This window comes from Vipera berus (assembly GCF_964194415.1).
Source record: "Vipera berus genome assembly, chromosome: 1".
Lineage (NCBI taxonomy): Eukaryota > Metazoa > Chordata > Lepidosauria > Squamata > Viperidae > Vipera > Vipera berus.
In genome coordinates this window covers 3,312,324-3,326,845 of record NC_138202.1, presented here as the reverse complement: position 1 = coordinate 3,326,845, position 14,522 = coordinate 3,312,324, and the positions used below count along the sequence as shown (strand labels likewise).

At 41.2% G+C, this 14,522-nt stretch overlaps 1 protein-coding gene across 1 annotated transcript in view; it reads left to right on the top strand.

Annotated features, from left to right (window-relative positions):
• The window catches only part of LOC308660512 (ceramide synthase 4-like), a gene marked incomplete at its 5' end in the record, with an annotated part of 31,589 nt that extends 17,485 nt beyond the window's left edge, over positions 1–14,104 (top strand). Inside the window, 6 exons of the mRNA XM_081314903.1 lie at positions 2,149–2,241; positions 3,017–3,145; positions 4,526–4,632; positions 10,332–10,488; positions 13,649–13,727; positions 13,863–14,104. Of these exons, the coding sequence (XP_081171029.1) occupies positions 2,149–2,241; positions 3,017–3,145; positions 4,526–4,632; positions 10,332–10,488; positions 13,649–13,720 (558 nt within the window). The 3' untranslated portion in view covers positions 13,721–13,727; positions 13,863–14,104. The remainder of the gene's footprint in view (positions 1–2,148; positions 2,242–3,016; positions 3,146–4,525; positions 4,633–10,331; positions 10,489–13,648; positions 13,728–13,862) is intronic.
• Positions 14,105–14,522: the final 418 nt, after the last annotated feature.

Below are 14,522 nucleotides of genomic sequence, written 5' to 3'. Positions count from 1 at the left end.
TGTGGGTTAGATAGCATCACCACCAGATAGATTCGTAGCTGGCTGACAGGCCGTACTCAGCGTGTGGTCCTCAATGGAACCGCGTCTACATGGAAGGAAGTGTGTAGTGGGGTGCCCCAGGGCTCTGTTCTGGGCCCAGTGCTCTTCAATATCTTCATCAACGATTTGGATGAGGGGATAGATGGGGAACTCATCAAATTTGCAGATGACACCAAGCTGGCAGGAATAGCCAATACTCCAAAAGATAGGCTTAAGATACAGAAGGATCTGGACAGACACAGCAACCTGTGTCAACCATTAATGCCAGTCTATTTGAGTGTAGAGTTGACTGAGTTTCATGTTTTATGAATAAAAGTTTAATAATAATAATAATAATAATAATAATAATAATAATAATAATAATGATAATAATAATAATAATAATAATAATAATAATAAAAAAAGTTGTAAGGGATCTTGGAGGTCATCTAGTCCAACCCCCTGCTCAGGCAGGAAACCCTATACCCTTTCAGACAAATGGCTGTCCAGTCTCTTCTTAAAAACTTTCAGTGTTGGAACATTCACAACTTCTGGAGGCAGGTTGTTCCACTGGTTAATTGTTCTGTCAGAAAGTTTCTCCTTAGTTCCAGGTTGCTTCTCTCCATGATTAGTTTCCACCCGTTGCTTCTTGTCCTGCCTTCGGGTGCTTTGGAGAACAGCTTGACTTCCTCTTCTTTATGTAAGGTAAAGGTAAAGGTAAAAGTTCCCCTGCATATACGTGCCAGTCGTTTCCGACTCTAGGGGCCGGTGCCTAGATACCTTCTCCAATGCCTGTTCAACCCTTTAGTTTTATAGAACAAAATGGGGGAAAAAATCTTCGGACTATTGTCTTGCTGAATTGTCCCTTTTCAGCTTCAATTGCTTTGCTGGATTTTTGGGCCATTCCCTATAGGATATTTGGATATTTAGTTGAAACTATTCTTCCTTCCAGCCATACAATATTTCCTGGTCCGTAGGCTGCATGTACCTCAGCCCTAAGAGAGCCTCCCCTGAACTTGATGGCCAGCAAGGAGTTCTTTTTTCCTTGAAAGGTTCAGAAAGATTCAGGCCTGCTGAAGTTTTTCTTAGTTTATATGAGGCCAGGGAGGAAGGCTTTTCTTCTGTGCAATTATACAATCAATACTAATTCTACTTTACAATAAGGCTACTGTTAGGCATATGGTGTTAGCCTACAATGTTGGGTTGAAAATATATTAACCATGATGTCTTTAAGATGTTAATTGGCCAATGGGTGTGTAAGTGTTCTCATGGCCATAAGAGGGAGCTAGTAACGTAGCTTCTTTCTCTCTCTGAATTCACTGCTCTCTACTATTACTGTTTTTGCTCTTTTACTGTTATAAACCTGAACTGTGTATTGACCTCTGAACCGGTAAGAAGACTTTGTATTTTGGATTGCTACTTGGACTGTTTATTTTTGACTGTGCATTTTTGTGTTTACACCACCTCAAAAGTAAACTACTTTTTCCTTTTACAACTCAGTGTACTCTTGTGTTTACTGTGTGACTCTTGCTGCTCTCAGTACCCTTCCTTGTCTGTGCAACTCTTTGGTAGCACAAGGAGACCTCTGCACAACAAATTTCTTAACAGCTACATTAACAGAACGTGGCAATTTCAAAAGCACAAACCTCCCATTGTCACTTTTACCCTCTCCAGGTTGAGTACTATGCAGATCTCACTTTATGTAAGGACCCACTTCAATTAATCTCCTCCTCTGACTAAAGTCATAATGTCCAATCCACAGGTGGCATGAAGCCTGGATGGCTGATACAGTTGGCGCGCATCTCAAGGTCTTCTCCAGCTTTTGTTTCTCAGTAACCGTCTCCCTGATAAGGGAGACACATTCCTTTCTCAAGATGATAGAGGCAGAGGAGGGAAAGTAGAAAGCAAAAGCATCTCCCTTCCCCCCAGCAGAATGGCAGACCCCCAAAATAGAATATATATATGCAGGGGAAACAATGAGGGTTTGGGGGACCTGACAGTCACACACACATTCCATTACAATTGCTGAGTTTGAGAAACACCACTTTAGGACTTTATTTTTGCTTTGGAAATTTAGAGTTGACATGATACCATTTCTCTTCATTCAACCCTTCCCCTTTTGCATTACAGCCTCTCCAGCTAAGCATTTTTGGCTACTACATCATGCAGTTCAGCTTCTACTGCTCCTTGCTCATCACTCTTCCTTTTGATGTCAAGCAGAAGGTGAGTGGTCTCTGGCAGAAGAGATGCAGTTGAGCTGGTCTAGGAGCCCCGTTCAGATTCAAGAAGTGAACATGGTTCTTCCTTTGTTGCATCAGCAGCATTTATGTCTTTCTCTCAGATTATGTAGTTGCCATCTCATCAATATGACTCAGGTGGTTAATTTTAAAACTGCGCAATCAATGAAATGAAGAAAAAAGTAAAAGACAAAGACACTAGTTCTGTGCATTCTTCACATGCAATGACCTTTAACTAGGCGAAATGGTACATAACATGGCAACACTTTTTGAAGCAGGCAACCTCAAATGGGCTAACATACAGAATACATCTAAATTCCAGGAGGAATTTAGGGTTATGAGCCTTCAATGCTCTTGGCTGCTGCTGTACTGCTGTACTGCTATGAGATTCATTTTCAGTATTCTTTGACAGTTTCCCAGCCAGTCACACAATCCCTTGTTCCCTTCTCCCATCTAGCAGAAGCCATTTACCTGCCTGCTGGGAAGGATAGGAAAGGGGAAGGTAGGGAAGGAAAAGAGGAAGGGGCGTGGAGGGAGGGAAAGGGGAAAAGGGAAGGAAAATATGAAAAGGAACAGAGGGAGAGAGGGTGGGAGGGAAGGAGAGGAAGGACGAAAGGATTTCCATTGCTCCCTGCCAGCTTCCCTAAGGTAAGAAATATCTCTGAAACAATGACTCAGAGGGCACAGTTGCCTACTTTCACTTTAAATTCTCCATAATAATGATGCAAAATCCATCAATTCAATCCTCTCTTCTGTTGCAGGACTTTCATCAGCAAATTGTCCATCATGTAGTCACAATTTTCCTTATTGGCTTCTCATACTGTTTCAATTACACCCGTATCGGTTCGGTTATCTTATTTCTAACTGATGTTCCGCATTGTCTCCTGGAGGTAAGTTAAGCTCAGAAATGCTCTTGCCCTACTCCAGGAAGGAAGAACACATTCTGCTTTTTCACCCCACCTCCCTAAAATAACTTCTTCTATGGAAAAAGAAAATAATTTCGGAAAGGAATTTATGCTGGCCTCTTGCCTGCAGCATGCCAGAGATAATGCGACTGGCTAAAAGATGTTGTTGTAAAGTCATGTCCGACCCATCACGACCCTATGGACAACGTTGCTCCAGGCCTTCCTGTCCTCTACCATCTTCTGGAGTCCATTTAAGCTCACGCCTACTGCTTCAGTGACTCCATCCAGCCACCTCCTTCTCTGTCGTCCCCTTCTTCTCTTGCCCTCAACCTTTCCCAGCATTAGGCTCTTCTCCAGTGAGTCCTTCCTTCTCATTAGGTGGCCAAAGTATTTGAGTTTTAGCTTCAGGATCTGGCCTTCTAAAGAGCAGTCAGGGTTGATCTCCTCTAGGACTGACCGGTTTGATCGCCTTGCAGTCCAAGGGACTCGCAGGAGTCTTCTCCAGCACCATAGTTCAAAGGCCTCCATTCTTTGGTGCTCAGCCTTTTTTATGGTCCAACTTTCACTGCCATGATCAGGGTACTGGAAGGGTACTATAAAGAACAATTGCTGGAATTGGGTATGTCTAGTATAATGAAGAGAAGAATTAGGGGTGACATGATAACAGTCTTCCAATATCTCAGGGGCTGCCACAAAGAAGAGGAAGTCAAGTCCAAAGCATCTGAAGGCAGGACAAGAAGCAATGGATGGAAACTAAATCAAGGATAGAAGCAACCTAGAACATCCCTCTAATAGAGGGAAGAGAGGTGCTGCAATTTAAAGCCAGAGAACAATAGACTTGGAAGGGATGTCAGAGGTCTTCTAGTCCAACCCCCTGCTTGAGCAGGAGATCCTATACCATTTCAGACAAATGGCTGTGCAGTCTTTTATTGAAAGCCTTCAGTGATGGAACCCCCACAACTTGTAGAGGCAAGCTGTTCTACTGATTAATTGTTCTCACTGTCAGGAAATTTCTCTTTAATTGTAGGTTGCTTCTCTCCTTCATGAGTTCTTGTCCTGCCTTCAGGTTCTTTGGAGAATGGGTTGACCCTCTCTCTTCTTTGTGGCAGGCCCTTCAGTATTGCAAGACGTCTAGCTGGTCACCATTCATTGTTTCCTGTCTTGCCTTTTGGTGGAAAATAGCTTGACCCCTTTATCTTTGTAGGAGCCCCTCAAATATTAGAGCAGTGCTATCATGTCACCAGGGCTACCATGTCAGTGCTATCATGTCAGAATATTGTCATTGTATCCTGAAAGTCAAGTGTTCACAAAGTAGGAACCTTAGTCACTCAACAATCACTGCTTCTTTTTCTCTTTTTTTCTCAGGCAGCAAAGGCGTTTAAGTACCTGAAGTGGCAGAAAACCTGTGACACACTCTTTATCGCATTCTCAGCAATATTCCTGTTCACTCGTCTGGGGATTCTTCCTTTCAAGTAAGCTTCAGGAATCATGCAAAAAGGATGCGGCTTTGACAACACAGTTGTGCCATTTCTCTATCACCAATACACATCTTATCTATTTAACTTCTCATCCTCTACATCAGCAAATTTGTAATACAATATCTTTCCTTTCTGCTAGTTTTCCATTTTTTTTAAGTAGTAATCAAAATTTCTTTTTATTTCAGTATTTAATGCTTCCCCTCTCTTCCTCTTTGTGTCTGCTCTCATGCTTAAACTAATAATTTTTGTTATTGATGTTCCATATAGACCTATTTATTACTTTCATCAATACATTTTGAGCTTTACATCCTATTCACCTTTACATAACCTTTATACACAAATTGACATTCAAATTTAGCTATTAATATTTATACTGCCATGTTTTAATGACCAAAAACTTTTCTTTATCTCAATTCATAACAATGTCTTACGTTCAACATGCACATCTATCTATTTGAGTATAATTCTGTTTTAGATTTTCATAAGATGGTCAAAACTCCATTTTTCTTCAGACTTATTCTAGCTTTTTTGCTTTGTCAAATCATCTTCCATGTCCTTGTTTTTGGGTCATCAAACCAATCTTCTTGTAATGTCATATATATTATTTGATGTTGGCGAAACCATCTGGTCACCATTTTTTTGAGAGGACTGGTAGATCTGGTGGGTCATCTCTTTATTCTTCCGTATCGACGTGGTTGTTCTGAGTTGTTTATCTTCTTATCCAACTGTTCTTTTTCTGGATCCTCCAATTCCTTCTGATTTATATAGGAAACCTTTTCCTTTTTCCAAGTTGTCAGTGTCTTTTCTGGATTTTCAAATGTCAATATTTGTTGAGTAATTAATTCTTCTGTCATGGTATTTGAATGTTTCATTTTTTTTCTCTTGTACTTTGTATAGATGATTTTTTAGTGGTGGTCAAAATTTGGGCTTTCATGTCTGGGCTGTCTTTTTGTTCCTTCCCATAGCTTCTTAATTTTTCATTGGCTGTGATGAGAGTTTGAATTATTGTTTTCAACATAGACAGAATTTGTTCATCTTTATCCATAAGGAGATCCAGAGTTATTTTAATATTCTCAGTTTTTCTTCTTATTTATAAGGGAAAAAACCCCAGATTTTCAACAGAAATAGATAATGAAAAATAAAAAGAAAAAATATTTCACTCCATAAGCTTTACGAAATAAAATTCCAATTGGGATCTAGTTACTTTTTTAATGTTTTAAACTCCCCTAGGTGGTCAATCGCCACTGTTTCTGGGGGTAGGGCTAAAATACCCCTTTCCTTACCACAGGGGGAAAAATGCTTAGCAGCTTAAGCAGGTACAAAAATAATTAGAGTGTAAAAGAGGTAGATCTCACCCAGTCTCTTCCATTCTGCTTTAAGGTTGCCTGGTGGAAAACGTGACTTTAGCTGTTTGCAGCCTAGGGAAGAGCCATATTTTTATGGCTGGTCCTTTCATCCGCCAGTTTGGAGGGATCGCCAGGTGTAATGGGAGAGTTGTAACTCTCCTGTGTTCCAGCGAATGCCCCTCCTTGCTGGTCACCTCTTTGGAGTGACTTTCGGCCCTTTTCAGGGGTTCCCAGCCATGATGGAGAGAGAGAAAGCAAGACTCCCAGCCGTCCATGGTGGCCGCGCGGCAAACCGGAAGTCCTCCAAAAACATCATTGTCAAAGCAGAAGTGGAAGCAAGGTCAGCTCTGAGGTTTTCACGTGAAAACTCACATAGGTAAAAACCCCTTTTCATCCCTGGGCTACCCACAGTTCATCGTCCACCAATTATATTCAGTACTTTTGTCTTGGGAAAACAGTCCTACACTGGCTGGTAGCCCTGAGATCTTGGCCTTCGTGGATATCTTATCTCCAGTGGCAGAAGACTCTGATGCATTCTTTAGCCTCCACCCCTCCCATTTCTGACTGGCAAAATGTGAGTTGGAAGTTGATGCAGGCAAAAAAATGCAAGTTAGCTTTGACAATGATTATTTTATTTTATTTTTGCTAGTTTCTGGTCTTTGGGGCTGATTTCTGTCAAAACCACTGTTGAAAGAAAAATCAGGTCCAGTTCCAAGCCAGAAGTAAGGCACTGGAAATAAAATGGAAGCTAAAATGCTGGAAATAAAGTGGAGGCTGCTTAGGGAAGAAGGTTCCTATTTATTGATGAGCAGAACCTCATCAACATCATGTAGTTCTGGGACAGGTGACAAAATGGAGTTGAGGGTTGTTGTTGTTAGCTGCAAAATTGTGACCGACCCATCACGACCACATGGACAACGTTCCTCCAGGCCTTCCTGTCCTCTACCATCTTCTGGAGTCCATTTAAGCTCACGCCTACTGCTTCGGTGACTCCATCCAGCCACCTCATTCTCTGTCGTCCCGTTCTTCTATTGCCCTCAATCTTTCCCAACATTAGGCTCTTCTCCAGTGAGTCCTTCCATCTCCTTAGGTGGCCAAAGTATTTGAGTTTAAACTTCAGGATCTGGCCTTCTAAAGAGCAGTCAGCATTGATCTGCTCTACGACTGACCGGTTTGATCGCCTTGCAGTCCAAGGGACTCGCAGGAGTCTTCTCCAGCACCATAGCTAAGTTTCAAGCCAACTTTTGCACTCTCCTTCTTCAGCCGCATGAAAAGGCTCTTTAGTTCTTTAGTTTGTGCCATTAGATTGGCATCATCTGCATATCTTAGGTTGTTGATATTTCTACCGGTAATCTTCATTCCAACTTTTGATTCATCTAGCCCTGCCTTTCTCATGATGCGCTCTGCATATAAGTTAAATAGGTAGGGCGACAGTATACAGCCTTGCCGGACTCCTTTCCCAATTTTGAATCAATCAGTGGTTCCGTGTCCAGTTCTCACTGTTGCTTCTTGCCCCACATATAGGTTTCTCAAGAGAGAAATAAGATGGTCTGGTACGCCCATCTCTTTAAGAACTTTCCACAGTTTGTTATGATCCAGCATAGTCAATGAAGCAGAAGTAGATGTTTTTCTGGAACTCTCTAGCTTTCTCCATGATCCAGCATATGTTAGCAATTTGATCTCTAGTTCCTCTGCCTCTTCGAAATCCTGCCTGTACTTCTGGTAGTTCTCGATCCACATACTGCTGGAGTCTAGCTTGTAGGATTTTAAGCATAACTTTACTAGCATGAGAAATGAGTGCAATGGTGCGATAGTTTGAACATTCTTTGGCACTGCCTTTCTTTGGAATTGGAATGTAAACTGATCTTTTCCAATCCTGTGGCCACTGTTGAGTTTTCCAAATTTGCTGGCAAATTGAGTGTAGCACTTTTACTGCATTGTCTTTTAAGATTTTGAACAGCTCAACTGGAATACTGTCACCTCCACTAGCTTTGTTGTTGCTCAGCTTTTCTAAGGCACACTTCAGTTCACATTCTAGGATGTCTGGCTCAAGGTCAGTGACCACCTCATCGTGGTTATCAGGGACATTAAGTTCATTTTTGTATAGTTCTTCTGTGCAATTTTGCCACCTCTTCTCAATCTTTCCTGCCTCTGTTAGGTCCCTGCCATTTTGGTCCTGTATCATGCCCATTTTTGCATTAAACATTCCCTTCATTTCTCCAATTTTCTTGAAAAGATCTCTGGTCCTCCCTATTCTATTCTTTTCTTCTATTTCTTTGCACTGTTCATTTAAGAAGGCATTCTTACCTCTTCTAGCTATTCTCTGGAATTCTGCATTCAATTGGGCATATCTTTCTTTTTCTTCAATGCCTTTCACTTCCCTCCTTTCCTCAGCTATTTGCAAAGCATCCTCAGACAGCCATTTTGCTTTCTTGCATTTCTTTTTCTTTGGGATGGTTTCTAGTTGCTACCTGTTGTACAATGTCGCGAACCTCTGTCCATAGTTCTTCAGGCACCCTGTCTATCAGATCTAATTCCTTAAATCTATTTGTCACCTCTACTGTATATTCAACAGAGATATGATTTAATTCATACCTGAGTGGCCTAGTACTTTTCCCTACCTTCTTCAGTTTAAGCCTAAACTTTGCAATGAGAAGCTCATGGTCTGAGCCACAGTCAGATCCTGGTCTTGTTTTTACTGACTGTATAGAGCTTCTCCATCTTTGGCTGCAGAGCACAGAGTCAATCTGATTTGTGTGTTGACCGTCTGGTGATGTCCATGTATAGAGCCATCTCTTGAGTTGTTGAAAAAGAGTGTTTGCTATGACCACCGTATTCTCTTGACAAAATTCTGTCAGCCTTTGCCCTGCTTCATATTTGTACTCCAAGGCCAAATTTGCCTGTTATTCCAGTTATCTTTTGGCTTCCTACTTTAGCATTCCAATCCCCCATGATGATAAGGACATCACTTTTTGGTGTTAGTTCTATAAGGTGCTGTAGGGCTTCATAGAACCGGTCAATTTCATCCTCTTCAGCACTGGTGGTTGGGGTATAGACATGGACTACTGTGATATTGAATGGTTTTAACAAGCAGGCATATACATAGAATGAAGGCTACTGCTAAGCTTGTAAGCCGCCCTGAGTCTTCGGAGAAGGGCGGGATATAAATGGAATTAAAATAAATAAATAAATAAATTCTGTCATTGGAGTTGAGGGTAGATGGGTTTTTATGCATTCTTTAGGGCTTTGTGTTTGAGATGCCTATTGTAAAATGTATTTTGACCAGTTCTTGAGTGTGCCCTTTTGTGATTCTAATTATGGTTGCCTGGCTCCCATTGTGGCTTGGAGGTCACGTCCTGTCCTTGGAGCTGGGTGGGTAATGTAGATTTTAGGAGTCTTTGTTTTTCTAATTCCATCAGCTCCAGCTTTCTGTAGGAGCTGTGGCTGAAGGCATTTTGCTTATGAATAGTGTGGCCCCAGTCTTTCTGAATGGATTACCAAACCTCCATTTCTAAAGATTGGCCTCCTCAGGTTTCTGCATTAGGCAGGGCGACTGGGACAGGTTTCTGCCTTTGTTAAGATTTTTCTCCATTTCTCCTTTAGGGGAAATATTCTATCCTGCCTTTTTAATATTCCCCAAAATATTTCATTTTCTGTGGGGTGTTCGTGTGCCGACTTCCTACACCACGCATAGAAATAAAAGAATTTGCTTAATGACCACTATGAAGATATTTGTAAAATTGCATCTGGTCATCTAAGCGCCTCAACGAATGATTGTTGTGAGTTACAATACAAATTCTGGCTTCCATTATGGTTGTTCTGTCCTCGCTGTGTGCAACATGGCATGCAATTAAACGCACTTATCCTTCAATAAACCACAGACCGTGTGCATAGATCTGGATGCTTTATTAAAGGAACAGGATGGTGAAACTGGGAAAAATAGAAATACATACAGTAAGGACCCAAATACAAAATAAACAGCATTGAATTGCTAGTAAGCATAATAATTAACAAATACAGATAAATCCAAATCTCAGAAGCGATGCTGTGTGTATGAGACATGGATTTTTGCTTCAGATGAACATGCGTCATGGATTAGGCTGGATTCTTTGTAGTGCTTAGAATGAGAGAGGGTGGGAGGTGCCATCATCAAACCAATTTCCAAACAACAAAAGATTTGTCCCCAGCTACTAGGTGGGACTCAACACATGACAGAGAACAACATTTTTGAAGACCTAGTCAATAACCTGACTTCATTACTGGGTTAATTATCCCAGCCTTCAAAAATATAGAGTGGATAACCCTTTCCTTCTTTCTTTTTGCCGTCCTCCTTGCCCCTCCCCCAAGGATTCTCCACAACACATATTTCTATTCCATGGAACTCTGCCAGCCTTTTTTCGGCTACTACTTCTTCAATGCTCTCCTGATGATCATGCAGCTCCTTCACGTTTTTTGGTCCTACCTGGTCATCCGCATGCTTTATCAGTTCCTGATCCATGGAGCGGTAAGGGTAGAAACTGAGCATTCGGGGAGGTGTGAGCTGGAGGTACATGTTGGTGAGGAGGGTCAAAACCAGAATTTAGAATTAGAATTAAAGATTTCAAACTCAAAACACGTCCCTACTTTCTCTGGATTGCTTTGTTGTATGTTTCTCTTTCTTTAAAATAAGTCTGTCAGATTAGGACAACACCACCCATAATTTAGAATGGAATAGAATAGAATAACAGAGTTGGAAGGGACCTTAGAGGTCTTCTAGTCCAACTCCCTGCTCAGGCATTTCAGACAAATGGCTGTCCAGTCTCTTCTTAAAAACCTCCAGTGTTGGAGCATTCACCGCTTCTGGAGGCAGGTTGTTCCACTGGTTAATTGTTCTAACTGTCAGGAAGTTTCTCCTTAGTTCTAGGTTGCTTTTCTCCTTGATTAGTTTCCATCCATTGCTTCTTGTCCTGCCTTCGGGCGCTTTGGAGAAGAGCTTGACTGCCTCTTCTTTGTGTCAACCCCTGAGAAGAGGAAGTTTGAATCCTTTTTATCCTGCTCCATTGTCAGTGAGGGATTTTGAGGGGTGGGATGCAGAGCATAGGGTATCTAGGGATGGGGAAAGCTCCCAAGGACTAGGGGTGATGTGATAACTGTCTTCCAATATCTCAGAGGCTGCTGCAAAGGAGGGATAACAAGCAACAGATGGAAACTAATCAAGGAGAGAAGCAACCCAGAACTAAGGAGAAACTTCCTGACAGTTAGAAGAATTAATTATTAACCCTGATATCAACTGGGAGACAAACTCTGCACCAAATGGAAGATCAAACAGATTCCTGACAAACCTAGCAGACAGCTTTCTCTCCCAAAAAGTAGAGAAGGGAACTAGGAAATTAGCCATATTGGATTTAATTCTCACAAACAGAGATGAAATGATAGAAAATGTCGAAGCCACAGGAACCTTGGGGAGAAGTGATCATGCAATATTGGAATTCAACATTCTGGAAGCACAAGCAATAGAATACAGCCAAACTAGAGTCTTTGACTTTAAAAGAGCTAATTTCAATAAACTTAGAGAGACCATGGGAAGAGTTCCATGGATGAGAATCCTAAAGGGGAAAACAACTCAAGAAGCTTGGGAAATTTTGAAAAGTTAATAAAGGCCCAGTCTAGTACAATACCAACAAAGAAGAAAAATAACAGTTCTCAAAAGAAACCAGCATGGCTGCATAAAGAACTCTCTGATAAATTGAAAGATAAAAAGGACAAGTATAAGAATTGGAAAGAGGGGCACATAACTAAGTCAGAATATCAGCAAATAGCCCATGCCTGCAAAGATGAAGTGAGGAAAGCTAAGGCTCAAAATGAACTAAGGCTTGCAACAAAAGTCAAAAATAACTAAAAAAGTTTCTTTCAACATGTAAAAAAGAAGAAAAAAGTTAAGGAAAGAATTGGTCCATTAGTGGGGGAATCATCATCTTCTTCTTCTTCTTCTTCTTCTTCTTCTTCTTCTTCTTCTTCTTCTTCTTCTTCTTCTTCTTCTTCTTCTTCTTCTTCTTCTTCTTCTTCTTCTTCTTCTTCTTCTTCTTCTTCTTCTTCTTCTTCTCCTTCTCCTTCTCCTTCTCCTTCTTCTTCTTCTCCTCCTCCTCCTCCTCCTCCTCCTCCTCCTCCTCCTCCTCCTCCTCCTTCTTCTCCTTCTCCTCCTCCTCCTTCTTCTTCTTCTTCTTCTTCTTCTTCTTCTTCTTCTTCTTCTTATTATTATTATTATTATTATTATTATTATTATTATTATTATTATTATTATTATTATTATTATTATTATTATTATTATTATTATTATTATTATTATTATTATTGGAACAACCTGCCTCCATAAGTTATAAATGCTGGAAGGTTTTAAGAAGAGACTGGACAACTATTGGTCTGAAATGGTATAGGGTTTCCTGCTTGATCAGGGGGTTGGACTAGAAGACCTCCAAGACCCCTTCCAACTCTGTTATTCTGTTATGCCTGAGGCACCCTGCACTCTGCTTAACGACCCATGCAATCATTTAAGGACCACATCAGGGAGAGCAGAGGCAGGGGTCGTTAACCGAGGGCATTTCATATAATGACTATCATCACTTATGACTGCAATTGGCTCCATTATGGTCACAGGTCAAAAATTACCTGTACTTTTAAGATCCAAACAACACCATATACACATAAGGGTGATCTTGGAGGTGGGTGGTTGAAAGAACAGGAAACTTTGCAGAAACGCAAAATATGTTCATAAAGAAAAACCAGAATGAAGGATCCTCTTCCTCTTCCCTCTGCAACACCCAAGCAAGTGCATTTGAACTGTGAAGAAATAAATGGGGAGTCACCGGAAAGATGGACCATGCTGCAGAATCAGAATTGCAGATCCGTTTTTACAAGCTGTTATAGAGGGCCATCCACCATTCATTTCATCATATACAGTAAAATGGGTCTCAAAATATACAATCCAGAGACCAGCTGTGAATTAGTGGGATTCAAACAGTATCCCTCAAGCCCGGAGTACAAGGAGAGGGGATGACTGTGCAATTTGGAAGGTCAATCAATCAGAATACAGCTGAAAGGGACCTTCAAGGTCTTTTCGTTCAGCCCCCTACTCAAGCCGGGGACCTTATTCAATTTGAGACAAGTGGCTGTCCAGTCTTTTCTTACAAACCTCCAGTGATGAAGCACCTCTGGTGGCAAGCTGTTCCACTGCTTAATTGTCCTCACTGTTAGGAAATTTCTCCCAAATTCCAAGTTGCTTCTCTCCTTGGTTCATTTCCATCTATTGTTTCTTCAATCACAATATAGCTGGCAGGGACCTTCAAGGTCTTCTAGTCTAATCCCCTGCTGAAGCCAGAAACCCTATAATATTTTCAAACAAAAGATTGTTCAATCTCTCCAATATCTTAGCTTTGCAGTGGGTTAAAGCCCCCACCCATGACCCTTTAAAACCTATGAAACCCCTTCTTCAAAAAGGGATGGGTTTGCTTGCATGGCACATAAAACCTGGTGTGGCCCTCAGATTATATAAAAGTCATGCATCCCCAGTGAAAAAGACTAGTTCTATGCCCCCCTCCCCTCAAGTTTTCTGCCTCTTTCCCCATCCTCTAACAGATTCTAGCCATGCAGGCTTAAAAGGAGGCAACATATCTGTATCTCTCTTGCAGGTGGAAAAGGATGTGCGGAGCGACTCGGAGGGCAGCGAAGAAGAGGATGAGTTGAGCCAGAAATCAGAATAGAAAAATGGTACCATCAATGCCCAACTGAACTGCCACTTAACCTGCATTATTAAGAGAAGGCTCATGCAGACGAACAGTGGGAATTCCCCCTCAAATGGTCACACCAAAGTCCCCTCTAATCTTCTCTCTGTTTCCATATTAGGTACTCTTCTCCACTGGAATACTGCATCCAGATTGGTTACTAATGTCAACGCTGCTAACATTGGATGTTCTTGCTTGGACAACAGATGGAATTGCATCCATTTTACTCTTTTGCTCTTAGAGTTAGTTGATGCTGGGAGGGGAATATGGATTAGAGTCCAGTTAGTCATAACAATAATAACTCAGCCATGGGAATCCAAGGTTATTGCACCCAGAGTTGATAAAGATTTTGTGGGCAGGGCAGCTGGGGAGGAAGCCCACACTTCAAGCTAATTGGGGAATGTGATTAATGACTGTTAATTGGAGGAGGGAATTGTGTTTAGCTACTTTTTGCCCAGGGTCAGGGAATTCAGTTTTTGGCTTTAACTATGTAGTGCCGATACTTTGTTTCTCGAATAAAAGATTCTTTAAGGTAAACAGTGTCTCGAAGTTCTTTTGAAGAGTTTTATCTGTCGTAACTGTGACAACCACATTACAAAAAAGATGTTGAGACTTTGGAAAAAGTGTAGAGAAGAGCACCTAAGACGATTAAAGGCCTGGAGGTAAAAGATATGAAGAAATTAAGGAATTGAATTTGGCTAGTCTAAAGAAAAGAAGAAACAGCAGTATTCCAGTGTTTGAGGGGCTGTCACAAAGAAGAGAGAGTCAACTTATTTTCCAG